Genomic DNA, 17,339 nt, shown 5'->3' with positions numbered 1-17,339 from the left:
ATTTAAAAGAAATGTACATACAAAATATTAAAAAGTGAAACTTTATTTTTGATGTAGGCTATACGCTTATCCTCAAAGATGCATGTAACCTATAATGCAGTTGGTCAGGTCGTTTGCAACCTGTGGAGAAGCCATGGTTTCGGTGCCCTTCAAAAATATCTATTTCAGCAACACGTTATGTTTTCTGAAAGTTCATACTATGAGCATGATGTGTCCTCTTCACTCTCACCTTATAAATTAAATTTTCTGTCCACTTGTTGAGAACAAATCGGTTGAGTGATTTCCAAGGAACACAGTGATCTAATCTCGCAAATCAGCTGACACATTGAAGCTGTGACGCGTTTTGCTTATTCCTAAAATCAACTTAAGACCACCGAAACGATTTTCCTCCTTCATGATCCTGTCCGTTATTCCAATATGACCTTTTCACCGGCGGCGTGTCTCAGTGATCGAATGAGAGCAACTTTGAAAGTTCACAGCTTATAGAGAGAGTGAAATTGTCCAAGTTAAGGGGATCTTTAACATAAAATTAAGTAAAATGTGTTCACATGAATACTTTTAAATATTATAGAATATGCTTAAATTGAGTCATTATTAAATTGTTAATCAAATTAAAGTATAAGATGGTGTTATTATGCATAATGTTAAAAACAACTATAGGTCAGATAATAATAAAAAATAATAATGACACACACAAAATAAATATTGTTGGATAATATGTCTATGAATAATTGCTGTCGAACTGTATTATAGATCAAAGTAAACCTCCTACTGAAGCTTCTAACTGATTGATTAATCATCAGTAAGTATATTTATTATTGCCTGACAGCTTTGTAAAAATAAAAATAAAAACTATAAGCCACTTAATGAATAACAAAATGGAAAAAATATTTCATACGTTTAACATTTTATTAAATAAAAGTGCAATACACAGGAGCCTGCAAGGCGCATTTTGCAGGATTCAAACACTGTTACAAACTTAAAATATCATAAATTAATCGTGAAAAAATTAAGAGAACATCCTAACATTGGGAGACGAACACTGCATTATATTACAATATATGGTTAGGTGTTTATTTACACTTGTTATGGCCAGATCAATTCTTTGAGCCTAAAATTAGGCTGTAAATGAGGCTCGGATGTCTTTTTCTATTAATGGTAAATTCTGAAATTATTCTATATTTTCGTGGTTGATTATTTTAAAGACAAAAAGGGCCAATGAAGCTTACATCCATCCTAAATTTAACTCAGGATGATAAGCAACTTAAACAAATTAATTATATGAGAATACAAATTACAAAGCCTGAACCAAAATTAAACTGAAGCAGTGTGAACGAATTTTGCCATGTTTGCTATTCAAAATATTTTACACATAAATATTCACAGTTATATAATTCCTATGAGATACAACTCACTCAGTTAATTTACAAAAAAGTACCGTTGTCTTTATGATGAAACGTATCTGTTCCAGACACTGATGCACGTTCAGCTCCACCGATAGTGCATATTCCTCTGATTCACATCCTTCCATTCAAACCAGAGCTCATACATTGTGAAAAACAGTAGCCTACATCATTTTGACACCTCTTGAGAAATTTCGTCTCAAATGACAACCCATTTCCCGTTTCCATTTTACGAGCTTTCGTTTTCCGACGTGTGAATTATAAGAGCTGAGTTTGGCTTGTGTTTTTTCAGTAACTGAGTTATTTTCTCATCGTCTGAGTTTGGGTCTAAAGGTTTGTTGTAATCGTCATCGTCTTCTTCATTTTCCGAGGCCCCTTTCAGCCTTTCGGTCTCTGAATCTTGTTTTTTCTTCGCCGTTGCCATTTCAGCCGCGTGCCGCTTTCTCCATTTTGTTCTTCGATTTTGAAACCACACCTTTACATTTGAAAACGAGACACAACTTAGTTTAATTCACAAAGAAAAAAAGAAACTGATCAAACATAATTAAATTAGGTATATGGAAGGCCTGTATTAGTCTACAATAAACGTAATAAAAAATAGTGCTTAAAAACATTGTCAGTATGCTATAATATTTTTCCTGGCCAAATGTTATGTCAAAATAATAATGAAAGCTTCAAGTGATTGCTTAGCAACATCAATTAACCTCCACATGGGAGAATAAAATAGATACTATATAAAATTCCACTTGTTTATATCATAATTTTTGTAGAACTAAAAATCTACGTGTTTCGTGAAATGATTTTAATTTGAGACAGAAATTACATCTTAAGTTACAAGCAGTTACAGTTTAGAAATTACAATTAATTCCGAAATATAGGCCCATAATAAAAATAAATTTACTAAAATGAACGATTTTAACGTGCATGTAAATAAATTAAGTAAAAAATAATTAAGTGAATTGTTTATTAAATAAATAACTGTAATATGAATGAAAATTAATCATTTACCATGCCGATACATCTTAGCTTTTTTAAATAATCTCTACAACTATTCACTTATTCACAAATGAACTTTTGCTGCAGTACATGAATTAATAGACGTCCAACATTTCTCCCCTCTCGTAGTCCATTGTAATAAATTGAATACAATTGAAGTGACGTCTTACCTTCACTTGGCTCTCTGTCATTCCTAAAGAGTAGGCCAAGCGCGCTCTTTCTGGTCCAGCTAAATATTTCGTTTGCTCAAATGTTTTTTCCAGAGCGAAAATTTGCTGCCCGGAAAACGTTGGTCGTGTGTGTTTCCTTTTCCCATCTTTGTCCAGAAGCACTGAGTTTTGATCTGTGGGAGCAAGGTTGATTTTTTTTAATAACCGTTATTACACCGTACTTTGTTGTTGCCATTGTAAGCCTTCTGTTATAATAATTAGATAATATCTTGGGAGCATAATCAATGCACAAGCAAGTAAATATTCAGGCTTCCATAAAGTTATTTAATAAAACCAAAATGAAATTGTTTACTTACGTGGTGAGCATGCAAATCTGGCGTCTCTCCAGTGTGGGCTCTGCATAACTCCAGGCCAGAATATTGGGGTTCTGCCCGGAAGGTCTGTCAGAGGTTTCGGATAGCGAGCTACCGCCACTGCCGCGGCACCAGGGCTGAAATACAGCCCCGGAGGAGGTGGGGGACTCAGGCTGCTGAAACGGGTCAGTCCAGACAAGATCCCAGCGGGTGAGGATGCTGCGACGGCAGTCGCCGCTCCGGAGCAGACCACCGCGGGTCTGCTCAGGATGTCGTTTATTCCGTGAGGTGTGGCGACCGCACATTGGTGATGAGGCGATACGAAAGTTGAAAGTCCAGTTGACGATTTGATCCCCGGGGAAGAAACTGGGATTCCACCTGGATTAGGGGAGGTAGCAGTCGGTGAGGTGGATGATGGTGCAGTGGAAGATAACGGGTAGGCTGGGTAAAGTGGTGTCTTCATTTCGGTCATACTATGTAAAGCGGCTAAAGGTGGGGTGTTGAGTAGGAAAGCGCTCTGGCGAGACCCGTCCATTTGACCCACCGCTAACATAACCAAAACACTACAACTTTAAATAGGCTATTTCGCAAATAAAGAGGAGCTTTCAAAATAAATCAAAATAAACACGCTTGTTATCGTCAGCGTGAAAATAAGCGCAGAAAAATCAACGATAAACAAACAAAAACCGATTAGCAGTTAAAAAAAATACCGTGCAATCTCAAGCCTTAAGAGAATAAAGGCTATTTTTTCTAAAAATTCCCAGTCAGTTGTGCTGAAGCTTCATGCCCATTTCCTCTCGCAAAATCCATTCTCTTCTTTAAGATCTTGGAAAGCATAAAAATATTGCATGATCTAACAGAGCACCGTCCCTTCAAAGCCAGAAAATAAAGCTACCTATTCAGTGTTTGGAAATCTATAAATAAAAAGACAGTCTTTCCGGGTAGTTCACATGAAGATCTGGAAGATAATAAAACATTTTCATCAACCTGCTGTCTTTTGCAGCAAAAAGTCAAAACTTTGAGAGTGTGCCTGCGAAAGTAGAGGGACTCATTCCGATGTGATTGGGTAAACCCAGCGGTGACGTAGCCTGTGTCAGCTGAGTGTCTGAACTGAATTTAGGAGTCTGTCCTCATTGGTTCTCTATCACCGCTTTAATTTGCACATTAAAAGAGCTGCCATCCGACCCACTATTAAATACAAAAAGGGGACAAAATCAATCTAGTCAATTTGAGATCTATTTCTTAAATAAAGGGACATCTGCATGAGCTGCTGTTCATGTGAGGTGGCCAGAAATCGAGCTTAAAGCTTCATAGTCAGAATTTATGCACAATGATCAGCGGAGTTTAAGAAAGAAATTTGAATACAATCACAGAATGATTAACTTTAAACAAATATTTTTATTTTACCTCAACAGTTAGGTTTTGTACCCAGTACACGCGTAAGGCGCGACGCATTTATTTTTTTAGAAATAAATTAATGTCCAAAGATTTAAACTTTCCTATCTTCTTTTCAATTTTTTAAGATTTGGCGAAATATTTACTTAAGATATTGCTAATAAAGTGTGGGTGAAAAGCATTGGTGTAGTGCAGGGTATACGGAGTACCCATTACCCATTTCTTTATTGAATGGACTTACTTAAAAAAACTAAAATAAAATGGGGGTATAAAATATTATTTACCTCCTTTAGAAAACCGATTAGACAATCAATAACTTAAGTCTATGAAAACATTGCTTTGGAGTCATTGGCTACAAGTGCAAGACAACCACAGCCAAACAATAGCCGTGTCTTACAGTCAATTTAAAAGGAACCAGCTGCTTGCAGCCAAATTAAAACTACTGGAGCACCTTGTGGTCAAAGATTGAAATAGCTAATATCGACCTAACATCTTAACTGGGGTCTGATAGAAAAAAAATGTGCATGAAATGCATTTTCCACGCATTTATCGTGATTTACAAAAAACGAAATATATAGGCCTATATGTAAGGAAAAAAGGGCATGAATAAGAATCTAATACACACAAAGTTTTATACACAAGGGCATTGGTAGCTTTGTAAATTATTTCAATATGAATCATTTATGATCTCACGTCCTCACAACACATTGAATATATTTTTTAATTATATGAAATAAGTATTTTACATTTGGTTACCCATACGTGCATAACTTACAAAAAACAACCTGTTCTAAGAAATAAGGCACTTGTCGACTTCAGTTACCCAATTTATTGTACGTGTTCGCACAGAAAGATTGAAAGTACTACATTGCCCTCTAGTGGCAATTCTAGCGTATGCTTCAAGCACGCCAGTGAACTTCATAGTAAGCACACTTAAAATTCTGTCATCATTTACTCATTCTCATGTTGTTCTAAACCTGTATGAATTTCTTTTTTCTGATGAACACAAAAGAAGATATTTTGAGAAATGATGGTAAACATACAGCAGAGAGTGACCATAGACTTCCATAGTAGGAATAAAAAAATATGATGGAATTTAATGGGTACCGTCAACTGTGTGCTTACCATCATTTATCAAAATATTTTCATCATTTATCACAATACTTCCAAAAAAAATTTTTTGTACTATGTAACAATTTCTCAAAATCTCTTATTTTGTGTTCTTCAGAAAAAATAAATTCATACAGGTTTAGAACAACATGATGAGTAAATGACAGAATTTTTATTTTAAAGTGAACTATCCCTTTAAAACAAAGCATTTTTACAAGTTTTAGCACTAATTTATTTTCCGTTTGCTTAAAGAACACAGCGAGGATTGTTAAATTGGTAACACTTGGTAAAGTTGTATTTGTTAACAATTAATTAATGCATTAGCCAACATGAACTAACAATAAACAAAATGTTTGCAGCATTTATTAATCTTAGTTCATTGTAACGGCTAACATTAGTTAATGCACCATGAATTAACAAGTAACTAACAAACAATAACCATGATGAAAACAACATTGTTTGCTGCTTTTTGTTAATGTATTTACTAAAGTTTACAAATACAACCTTACTGTAAAGTGTTAACATACATTTTAATTTAACGCAGCCTATTTTCCCCCTCGTTTAATTTGGTTGGAGTTTTAGCATGAATGCTTTTTATATATTTTGACCTCTCCCAAAGATCAACTTTTAAGTGCAAAAACTTGGCGAAACAGCATAATTGTATCAAAACTTTTTACATTTACCAATATTGTAGATGCATTTATTCAAAGTGACTTACACTGAAGTTTACCTTTTATCAGCATATATACACATATTTTGGTATCACAAAACAGAACAAAAAATCTTATTTTTGCTAATAAGTCTGGTGTTCCAACCAAACTAGCCAACTAAAAACTAACAATAAGATTTTTCATAATTGCCATAACTTGTGAATGGATCATTAAAAGCAGAAAAGATTTAATTTCAAACATGCTGTTCAAAGCCTTAAGCTAACAAATAAAACAAAGCCACATCTTTAATAATCTTGCATCTTAATTCAGCAATAATTAAATATTTTTACCATAACATTTAGGAATAGTTAAAAAAAAACTACCAACATTTTTGGGGGGGTACTGTCATCATTTACATATCTTCAAGTTGTTCTAAACCTGTAAAAATGTCTATTCTGCCAAACACAAGATATTTTGAAACATAACTAAAGTTCCAAACAGATCTGGGGCACCACAGACACCATAGTTTTTTGTAATGGTGCCCCAGATCTGCTTGGTCAGTCTTCAAAATATCTCCAATTTGGAACAACTTGTAAATAACTCTTATTTTTTTGCTGAACTATCCCTTTATGGCACAGGCTTATAGCAGAGTTTGAATTTGAAAGCTGAATAAAACTAAGTTGTCCTCAAATTTGGCACTATGCATTAAACTTATTAGTAAACCTTTTTTGCAAATTACAGGTATACCAGTTTAACTTCATTTCAGGTTGTAGTGCTGCAGTTCTGTATCAGAACCAACTATTAAATGACCTTGTGTACTTTACTTACGTTATGTACAAAAGTATAAACTTATGTTTGACAGATACTTTTCAGACCAATTTTCTATTCAGGAACAAGCTTACTCAGTATAATACCTAAAGACAAGACATGCCTTAAAGTCTATGAGAACTGAAAATACAAAAAGGAGCAGAGTCATTTTGTAGTACGAATGATGGACTTTATTTACATTTACTCCCGAGCCATAAGCTTCTGCTTCTTCAGTTTCTTTTGGGAAACCTGCAAAGATGTCAAGCACAACCAATGGTTACTGTGCTCACCAAAAACAATTATTGTGTCAAAAACTTCTAGATGAACTAAAGCACATCGGCTGCTCAGTTAACATCAAAATTCTTTTCATCATTAATCCAAAGGTGTCCTAAGTAGTCATCATTACAGCCAAGTAAAGCAGAACAGCTTTCATTAGGTGGTCATGTGCAAACGTACCTTTTTCTTCTGAGAAACCTCCTCCTCTGGTTTGGGAACGATCTGTTCTTTCTCAGTGAGGATCATTTCGATGTGGCATGGGGAGCTCATGTAAGGGTTGATGCGTCCGTGCGCACGGTATGTACGCCTGCGCATCTTTGGGGCCTTGTTCACCTGGATGTGCTCAATCACCAGAGAGTCCACATCCAAACCCTACAGAATATCAGTATGGGGGGGAAAAAATCAGGACCGTATAACAGTAAGACTGTACTTAGGCTAGTTTATTTAGGGCATATATTAGGTAGGTAATGATAAGAATGTGTGCATAACCAAAACAAAAAAGGACAGATAGAAAAAACGTTGACTTAATATCGTTATAACGTTTCGACAAGTTGAAATGTTGCTGATTTGTAATTTATTTTTAAACTTCAAGATTAGTGCACTGACCAGCAAAGTTCAGTTGACGTGGACATACCTTGAGCTCAGCATTGCTTTCCGCATTCTTCAGCATGTGAAGCAGGAACTCTGCACTTTTCTTGGGCCAGCGTCCCTGGGTCCAGCCATGCTGCTTGGCCTAAAAGCAAAATGGTCACATTGACTGTGAGCTAAAGAGACTCTTAATTTGACCATTTTAATTCATCTGCACATTGCTCAGACCAAGTAGTATTTTCATGTTAAATTCCAAAGGTGTCCTAAGAAAGTCATCATAGCAACACAGACGGACTGCTGTAAATAAGTCGTTTTATAAGTGAATCACTCACTTGAGCACAACGGCCAACACCGCCATTGTAACGGCGAAAAGGAACGCACTGGTGCTGGACCATAACATCCTTCAGGTACTTGTTAGCCTTGCGGATGTGCATGCCTTTGATGGCCTGAGCTGTCTCACGGGTGTTCTGAAGAGACAAAGCATACAATATTTAGACATAAGGCATAACATCTCCAAAGGTGTCCAAAACATTAACTATGTAACTATGACTGCTCAGAAAATGCTTAATTCTTTTCATGATATATCCAAAGGTGTCCTAAGTAGTCATCATAGCAGTCACATCGTACATGTTGCACGTCATAAAATGAAACCCTTACACACATCACCTATCCTTCAATTAAATATGTACTTAAAAAGCATATTACCTATATATTTTCAAATTATATGAGAACAGGAGATCGAACCTCCACATCTTTAGTCAAGAATCACGTGTTTCAAATGTTACATGACAGTGGCATAAGCGGTGCGTCTTACCTTGAAGTGAACACGAAGGTTGGAGCCTCTCGACTTGCATGCTGTTAAGAGAAATGTCATATTAACTACAGTTTTGACATCAACATCGTAATGTTAAAACAGACTTAATAACTTACATTTAGTCGGGTTCTCTGGATCGAGTGAGTAGCGGACCATTTTGAGAGATCTGCAGAAAACGGCGATAAGTTATTAGAACGCTTTGAAAACAAGCCCAATCTCGGCAAAGTGTGAGTAAACTCCACTCAAAGCTCCCCATTAACAATTCCAATAAACAATGACAAGTTCTTGAATATATGTAGCAAACATGAAAGCACTGCTTTGCCGTGACTAGAAAATGGCAGCGCACGGGCAATCACTGAACATCTAACAAAATATAAAGATTCTGCCCAGATTGACGAACCATATTTTGGGAGAGTATTAAAAACATTTTAAATAAACATGTCGATATGATTTTAAGACATAAATTGTTATGATGAAAGAGATTCAAAGGGGATTATTTTGAACACAGACTGTGGGATTCATATGGACACTTACGTTCTCAGGCCGCGGAAGGGAAGAGGAAGTGCAAAGCATTCTGGGAGATCAAATCAGCTCGGGCTTCCTCGCGGCCTGCCGTCTGCAGCAACAAGCATAGAGAAAGTGTTAGCGCCGCCAAACGGTTTGACTGTTTTTTACAGGCAAACAAAAATGCACTACAAAACAAAACAATATAAAACCTAAATGGCAATAACAGAGAGAACCGGTTCAGTAATTCAATGTAAAATTAAAACAACTACGTTTAAAGTTCTGATATTCGAGCAATCTACTGCAACAAACACAACAATAAAAATATACAAATATAAATAAAATTGGTAAACTCTTTACCTCGTTAAATAAATATTTAACATGATTTTGAGCAAATAGTGATTACTAAAATTCGAAAAGGTAATCGTAAAATTGTACATGGATATATGTTCATGGTTTAAGTAACTTTGATAATCATGATACAATATGACATATAAACTTGCTGTTTATATTATATTTTGTAACGTCCAGTAAACTAGCATTTAACCAGTACACAAAGTGAATTTTCGTGATAATAATATCTAAAAACCAATTAATAACAGTTTCCACAAAACATACATTTATTTAAAAACGACACAGTGAAGTACAGAAAGTTATTATCATCGTTTGCACCGCTAGATGGCAGCTCGCGATAAAATACCAAAAGCAGTCGGATAAAGTGAATAAAATGTTTTGTCATTTCGTTTGACCTCAGAGAATACATTATTTCCGCGAATTATTTGATCTCTTTCTTCATACACAATATTTGTGAACAAAAATATATTTTAATGATTTCCGATCGATTTTACACGTCTTATGAAAAAATATGACGCAAGGAAGCTTTTTGATATTGTTGTATTTAAAAACGGATTGGCGACTGTGATCTGTAAAGGTGTGATCTGTAAAGTGTGTATTTATCTGTCAACAAATATCTGTTTTAAGTAATCTATATTGTGTTTAAGTCATTATTATTATTTTTTTTAATAAGCTCCATGATCTCTGAAAATCATGATTTTTAGTCTGATTATTTGCATTCAGGCATTTCACAAAAATGGGTTGTTATTTATGCAGTTATGTACTTAATTTATGCATTTTTGGTCTGATTATATATAGAGGTATAGAGGTTAGGGGAACGTTAGCAGAGCGTTAGCGCAACGTTTTCCAAACGTTCGCGAAAGGTGGGTGGACGTTCCTTAAATCTATTAACGTCAAAAAAAAATTCTTGGGGAACCAGCAGAAAACGTTTGGGCAATAGTTCTCAAACTTTTTCCGCGTGCGGCCCCCCTTGTGTACGATGCATTCTTTCGCCGCCCCCCCAAAGAAAATTTATGACAAAAACTGTTCTACAATTGTACATTTTAATTAAACAAAGTATATTAAGTTATACAAAGTAGTGCTGTTGGTTAGTCTTATTTTTTTTAGGTTTAATTACATAGAATTCATGATAAATGAATGTATTTTATAAAATGTCATAAAACTCGGGCCCCCTGGCACATCTCGCGGCCCCCCTGGGGGCCCCGGACCCCAGTGTGAGAACCACTGCGTTAGGGTATCTGTTAAACGTTCTGGGAACCAAGCGCCAACGTTCCCAGCACGTTCTGGAAACCAAAAATTATAAACTGGGATGGCCGTTTCTCAAACGGAAGGTTGAATCCTTCGGAGGTTGCATTTGTAGGCTGCACACGTCATAAAGACTGATCTTATTTCAGAATATTAACAATTATAAAGTTTTCTATTATACTTAGTCAGATCGTAAATTGTTTTAATATGCTTATAATATTATATGCGGATGTAATACTCAGTTAACTGAAATAAACCAGGCTTGATGACGTATATGCGACCTCCAGAGGATGCAGCCTGAGAAACGTCCAATATCCGCAAATATGGCTCAGTCAATGTTTCAAATATCCATCAGAGAGTCAGAGTAGTTATTTGGCACAAGGTCTTGTTGTAGGAACTCAAAATCCTTAGAGAAGCCAGAATAAAAATCTCAATATTGCAGTTACGTTTTCTGTCAAGATGAATAATGCTCTCTCTTGCTCTAACTCTCTCTTTCTGTGTGTATGTGTGTGAAAAGAAATGCTGAAATTTTGCTGAAATGAATACAGCGTCCTTAATGCAGCAAGACTCAGACACTTGACTCAATGCAGCTTTTTTGCTTTTATTGGGAATTTTTTGTGGATATTTCAAAAACTGAAGAAGCACCCTGCAGAATGTCACATTGTCCCCGTAAATTGTATTTGTGTCTACAAAACGCAATGTATCCGATGGGACAATGTGCATTTTATCGAACTGATTCTCTTGTATCTTGCCCGGAAATCTGCTGAAGTTCATAGGTTGAATTACAACACCCCTTGAGAACAACACTAGAGCACTTCAGATCTGATTTTGGTGCTGTGACTGGTCAACGTGCACCAAGCATTACATTACAGCAGATTTGTTAGCCTTGCACATACTTGTTCTGTGCGACAACAATGTATTGATCCAAACCTGACTAGACCATATTAATCCTTTCATTCAGTGGTAAAAATGCTGATCTAATAGTTTATTTTGCTGTGCTATACAGTCTTGCAAAGTAAGGCTAAATACTTCATATTGGATATCTTAATATTGTTGACATTTCATAAAAAAGTGGTTCTATATCTTTTACTTTCTGCTTGCCCATATCCTCAGGATATTGTGTCCTTACATGCCAAAGCATTTTTGTGACATGCTTCAGTTCTTAGAATTCTTAGATAGGGCATTTCAGTAATCTAATATCTTTGTGTGGTAGGAGATTCTAAGAACTGAACAATCTTTCCTAATCATATCTCCATTAGGATTTTTCCAACATTGATGGCTCTCTATAATTTAGGTTGATTCAATTAAGTTCTCAGATATTCTGTTTACTAATGACATTATGCAAGACAAAGCTGTGACAAGAACTGTGCTGAACACATTATGCACCACGCAAGTCATTATGAATTTGGTCGCCTCTTAAATTGAGTTCACAGGTTATTTTCAGGCTGTGCGATTTCATAAAGTATCTTTAACATCCACAGAACCTTTCTGTTGCACAAAAAGTACGCTGTGGAGAAAGGTTTCACGGATTATGAAAATGGTTCTTCTATGTCATCTCTGTGAAGAACCAATAATGGCCGGAACCCAAATGGCACCCTAACCCTTTCTACAAGTTTGCGCTTTCGTGACATAACACCACTTTGACTGTCAGGAAGAAGTCTGCTGCAAAGCTTGCGAAAGTGCAGGCTTAGATTAAATGTGCATCAATATCGACCAATAAGGGGGCATCCATGAGCACTATTAAATGAGAAATTGGACACTCTAAAGCAGGGGTTCCCAAACTTTTTATTTCGCAACCCACTTAAAGGAAAACACCACCGTTTTTCAATATTTTACTATGTTTTCACCTCAACTTAGATGAATTAATACATATCTTTATTCAATGTGTGCACTTTTAATCTTTGTGCAGTGCTTCTTGAATGTGTTAGCATTTAGCCTAGCCCCATTCATTCCTATGGCTCCAAACAAAAATTTTGTTTTGTGCCTCCATACTTACTCGTTTAACTACTTATGTAACAGTCTTTAAATAGAGAAAACATGGAAGTGTTTGGTGGCTTTTAAATTCATCCCTGTTTGGAGCCATAGGAATGAATGGAGCTAGGCTAAATGCTAACACATTCACGAGGCGCTGTACAAAAATTAAAAGTGCATGCATTGAAAAAAGATAGGTATGTATTAATTCGTCTAATTTGAGGTAAGAACATAGTAAAATATGAAAAAACGGTGGTGTTTTCCTTTAAATAGGTGTAATTTTTTCCGGGACCCACCAACATTTTTAAATGAAAACACACCATTATTTCTCTTTTATAAGCGTGTCGTTTTTTTATTTTCCTTGTCATTTTATTAATGAAATGCAAGTTTAATTGCTATATCAAAATATGTTATGGTATATCATATAAAAATCATTGTCATTAGTTGGACAAAACTGTTCACCACTATACAGCCAAGCTACTTTGCGCAACCCACAAGCGGATCCCACAGTTTGAAAACCCCCAGTCTTGTGGTCCTAACAGACATGTTCATGTAGCGGCCATTGTATGTCCACAAAACCACAAGTCCACATGAAGTGGGACACAGCCGATAACACCCTTATTTTTAAAGGTGACATAGAATGATTGAACTGAGTATTTATCCTTGTTCTGTGATGTGACATGTAGACAAAAATGTTTTTGTTTGGGTCTGTAATGCCTTAGAAGCTTCCTAAAAGCCTCTCTCAGATAGCTGTATTAGGGTGTGGGAAAAACAAGTGGTTTTGCACCTATTTGGCTCCCCCTACTGGCTTAACTTGCAATCTCATTAATGATTGGCTGACTTTGCTGCCACTCAAAAAATGTAGCCAATTATTTTAAAGTGGAGGGGCAGTTAGATGCCTGTGATATCATAAGCATCAGTTTTTCAGATTGGGCCGTTTCTGTCTGACATTTCTAAAAGAGGAATTTCTATGAGACTGAGATGTTTAGCATGTCTAGCACTTTTTGAATGTTTGTGAATGTGGGTAGACTACCATTATTCAACAAAGACAAGGTAAAAATGGTTTTTCATTCTCTGTCCCCTTTAAGAATTAGGACCCCAATGGCTTAAAGAACTTTAAACAGGTATTACATTCTCTCTCTGATTAGAAATTACAAAAGCTTGAGTGATTATTAGTTAGATAATGACGATAATTACTTTTATTGAACTAAAGTCAATCTTTCAAAGAAAGTTCTGGCTGGGTTACAGCCACAAAATTACTCCATAAAATAATAAATCAAATGGGTTTAAACAAAAAACAATATTGCAATGACAATAGTGACAAACATGACAAGGGCAATCTATAATAGACCTAGAAGTATAAAAACAAGTTTACACTAAGAGGACAAATGATACATCTATTAATCTATTTTAACTCATATTGAACAGGCAGTTCTACCGAACTGGATGATTAGTGAAAAATTTATTATTGTTTTCAAAACTCGCTTTCCGTAAAATTGCCCTAAGTATGAACATTAGAAACAGAGCAGTCGTGAATGTCACTGACTGAGTGAGTACAAATGTTGTAAATTAGGTTCCAGTGTAAATGTGTCAAGTACATTTCTAAGTGTCTGTAACCAAAATGAATTGTGATGGACTACAGGCCTGTCAGCCTGCAGGGTGTGTTGCAGCAGCGAGAGAGTGAGGTGTGCTCTTCCTAACATCACCTCTCTCTCTCCTTCTCTCTCTCTCTCTCCCTCCTCCTCACTGCAGATAACTAGAGAGTGATCAAAAGGAGGGGTGAGAGTTTGGGTGATGGAGAGACTGCAGTGCTGCAGAAGATGGGCGTTGGCTAAGAGTTAGAGGGGAAGGATTCTTATAAAAGACAGTGAACAAATGTGCATGGCCCACTGGAGCGACAGAGCATCAAAAATGATAGATTAAATTTAAAAGAGAAAGAAAGAGAGAAGCAGGGGATCTGTAAACACTTTGTTCTGCTGTGAGAAGGCACCAAATTACAATCAACACAGTTATTACGCATTTAATTGCTTGTTGATGGTTGGACTCTTTCACCTTTGTGGATCTCCTATATGGACAAAATACTTGTGCACAAGAGATTACAATAGCAAAATTGTATTAATAATATATAAAGCATTTATTATTAGTATTTATAGACATTTGATTGGTAATGTTTTTCTGTCCTTCAAAGCCTGCTATAAAACTCGAAAGGCATGCTGTTATGAAACACCATTTTTAATGGGAAACCATGAAGCCAGGAAAAAATATTTAAAGCAATGTAATGTCTTGCTGCTCAGTTTGAAAATATTGCATCATCATCTATTACCAAGATTAAAGTATGTGGGAGGAGTCAAAGAAAAGACAAATGCCTTGGTTGAAGTACGAAAGAGGCTTACACATGGTAACATAAAATGTGTGACTGTTATTTCAATTCTGTCTGTCATCATTACCCATTAAAAAACCAAACTCAATAACTTTCCTACAACAGGGGGTTTTGCTCAAGAAAACAGGAAAATTTGTGTATGTAGATTTCTAAATTTTTGTTGTGTGCACCAATTCTCTGTAACCTGTAGTGCACAAACGTGGACACACTGCTTCGTGTTCAAAGAAAAATATTTGGTTATTATATATTTATTGGTTCTTTCTAACCCCAAATAGCTGGAAGAAATCTAAAATGCAAGCCAAACCAAAGGTCGGGTCTTATGAGGTTAAATATTTAATGGGAAAAAATCCACAGACACAGTAACAGTAAACTGCATTCTTCATGTTGCAGGAACCACTTGGGGACTTTATCAAGGGCTTTTCATTAAGGCCATCTCACGAGGTTCAGGGAAATACGCAGTTTTTTTTACGACCACAGCGCATGTGAAATGCATTTAGAGGTGGAGCTCAAAACTCAGATCTCTCCAGGGACAGATGAGCTCTGTGCAACTGCTGTGCCTTTGATCTCAGGCAATTTTGAATGAATACAGTAAAAGTATGTGGGATGATAGAAATGGCTGAAGGTTAAATAAATACAGTAAGCTCAAAAATCTCGCTGTTAGTGTTCTTTCAACTCAAATGACTATATCAACAATACTAAAAATACTGCATTCTGCATTCTGACTTATTGATTGTAGGCTACTGTACGGTGTGTAGTCTCAACATATTTTCTGTTATTAATCATACGTGATTTTTTATAATAAAATTTCACATGGCCAATTGAAGTAAACTCTAAAATATTTTGGATTGGTTTAATGCATGACAGTGTAAATATTGGACAAAACCAACTATATTTGCAATAAATAAACAAGCAACCCAGCATTGTGGTTGAAACAATTCAGCATCAGTTTATTTGTAACCCAACAATTGGTTCTGTCAAATATTTACCCAACCATGCATTAAACCAGCTCAACATTATTAGATTGTTGTGTAAGCATTAAGGTACAAGACACTGTGTCGTATCACGAAAAAGTCACGGCTGTAGGGCGTTGTTACAAAGCGTGACTTATTCATAATACAGCACTGGCCTTGAGTACCTTATTACTTTTTAAAAATGGTTACCACACAAAACAAATATTGCAGCAAAAGTATTTCAATGCAACTTTCATGTTAAAAACATTTGGAGCTTTTCCTATGCTGGAAAAAATCCCTGACCGAATGTGAACAGCAACAGAAAGTTTCATATATGTTTACGTCGCTAAGGGTGGTTGCTAAGAGTGCAGCGCAGTGATAAATGTGGTTTATTGCTATTGGACTACAGCGCTCTACTTCCTGCTTTAATGACATCACTAGAACAGTTTTTGACTAAACTCCGCCCACAGGAATACGTCAGTCGCCAGCTAAGCTAACGGCAAGCTAAGCTGCTATCGAATCACAACACACTAAAAAAACTACACAATCAAAACTCGATACGTATAATGTTTCAAACAGACTAGTGGCAACATTTTTAATTAGTCAGCACAAAAATTCAAAATCAAATTTAAGGTGTAACTTTGGACAACTTAAAGGAACAGTATGTAAGAAATGTATATCAATTAATCATAAAATGGCCCTGATATGTCACTAGACATTAAGAAATCATTTTCATTTCAAATACTTATATCACTGACAACAGTGGTCTGGCCAGGATATTGTCATTTTAAAAAGTGGAGTTGCAGCCCTCAACTGATGTTTATGTTGTCATTTTGTGTATTGGCCACCAGCTGTGTGATTGCAGTACCAGTTTTAGCCACAAGTTTTGTGATTGCAATACCAGTTTTGGCCACAATTCTACATACTGTTCCATTAAAGCAACACCAAAGAGTTTTTTTTACCTTAAAATAACGCTTCCAAAACAGTTTCAGTCGTTCATCCACTCTAAACAGGGTGAACAGCACTTTCACATTCGCTTTGCAGCCCTCTATCGGCCAAAACCGCACTAAAGAAGTTTCCAAACGTCGGGTAGTGGTCCTGTAGTCCGAGTGAATACTACAAAAACTTGCTTTACGGCAGACCTACAATCCAATCAGAGCCAGCTATGCCTCAGTATTTATGACAGTGGGTAATGGACAATTACGCTTCTAACCTGTAGGGGGAGCAAAGAGCCAAAACTCTTTGGTGTTGCTTTAAAGTGCAAAATTGTTCAAATTCATGTTGCTCAACAAGTCGCGCTTTACGCCAAGTTGCCATGACAAGGTCCGTGTTGGTATTGGATCTGATTGTACTTTCCCACTTCTACAATATTC

The 17,339-nt window shown here is 36.1% G+C and overlaps 2 protein-coding genes and 3 non-coding genes across 5 annotated transcripts; all 5 read right to left on the bottom strand.

The window, feature by feature from the left end:
* Window positions 1-611: 611 nt before the first annotated feature.
* On the bottom strand, window positions 612-4,270 carry nkx6.1 (NK6 homeobox 1). The gene is made up of 3 exons (XM_065244242.2): window positions 2,926-4,270; window positions 2,570-2,742; window positions 612-1,878 (listed from the first exon to the last, which is right to left on the bottom strand). The coding sequence occupies exons 1-3, from the start codon at window positions 3,473-3,475 to the stop codon at window positions 1,633-1,635; spliced, it is 969 nt and encodes a 322-aa protein (XP_065100314.1). The 5' UTR covers window positions 3,476-4,270; the 3' UTR covers window positions 612-1,632.
* A 2,782-nt stretch (window positions 4,271-7,052) lies between these two features.
* rpl17 (ribosomal protein L17) lies at window positions 7,053-9,142 on the bottom strand. Its single transcript, XM_065244241.2, has 7 exons — window positions 9,097-9,142; window positions 8,679-8,728; window positions 8,563-8,603; window positions 8,081-8,215; window positions 7,795-7,893; window positions 7,341-7,532; window positions 7,053-7,133 (listed from the first exon to the last, which is right to left on the bottom strand). Exons 2-7 carry the CDS (start codon window positions 8,716-8,718, stop codon window positions 7,086-7,088), a joined length of 555 nt encoding a protein of 184 aa, XP_065100313.1. The 5' UTR covers window positions 8,719-8,728; window positions 9,097-9,142; the 3' UTR covers window positions 7,053-7,085.
* On the bottom strand, window positions 7,224-7,292 carry LOC135721852 (small nucleolar RNA SNORD58). The gene has a single exon (XR_010521607.1). It is a non-coding gene; the product is annotated as a small nucleolar RNA SNORD58 (small nucleolar RNA).
* LOC135721851 (small nucleolar RNA SNORD58) lies at window positions 7,966-8,032 on the bottom strand. The gene has a single exon (XR_010521606.1). It is a non-coding gene; the product is annotated as a small nucleolar RNA SNORD58 (small nucleolar RNA).
* Window positions 8,297-8,364, bottom strand: LOC135721850 (small nucleolar RNA SNORD58). Its single transcript, XR_010521605.1, has one exon. It is a non-coding gene; the product is annotated as a small nucleolar RNA SNORD58 (small nucleolar RNA).
* Window positions 9,143-17,339: the final 8,197 nt, after the last annotated feature.

Source organism: Paramisgurnus dabryanus, chromosome 18 (genome assembly GCF_030506205.2).
Source record: "Paramisgurnus dabryanus chromosome 18, PD_genome_1.1, whole genome shotgun sequence".
Lineage (NCBI taxonomy): Eukaryota > Metazoa > Chordata > Actinopteri > Cypriniformes > Cobitidae > Paramisgurnus > Paramisgurnus dabryanus.
Note: the sequence above shows the minus strand (reverse complement) of the source record. Positions and strands in the feature narration are given on the sequence as shown.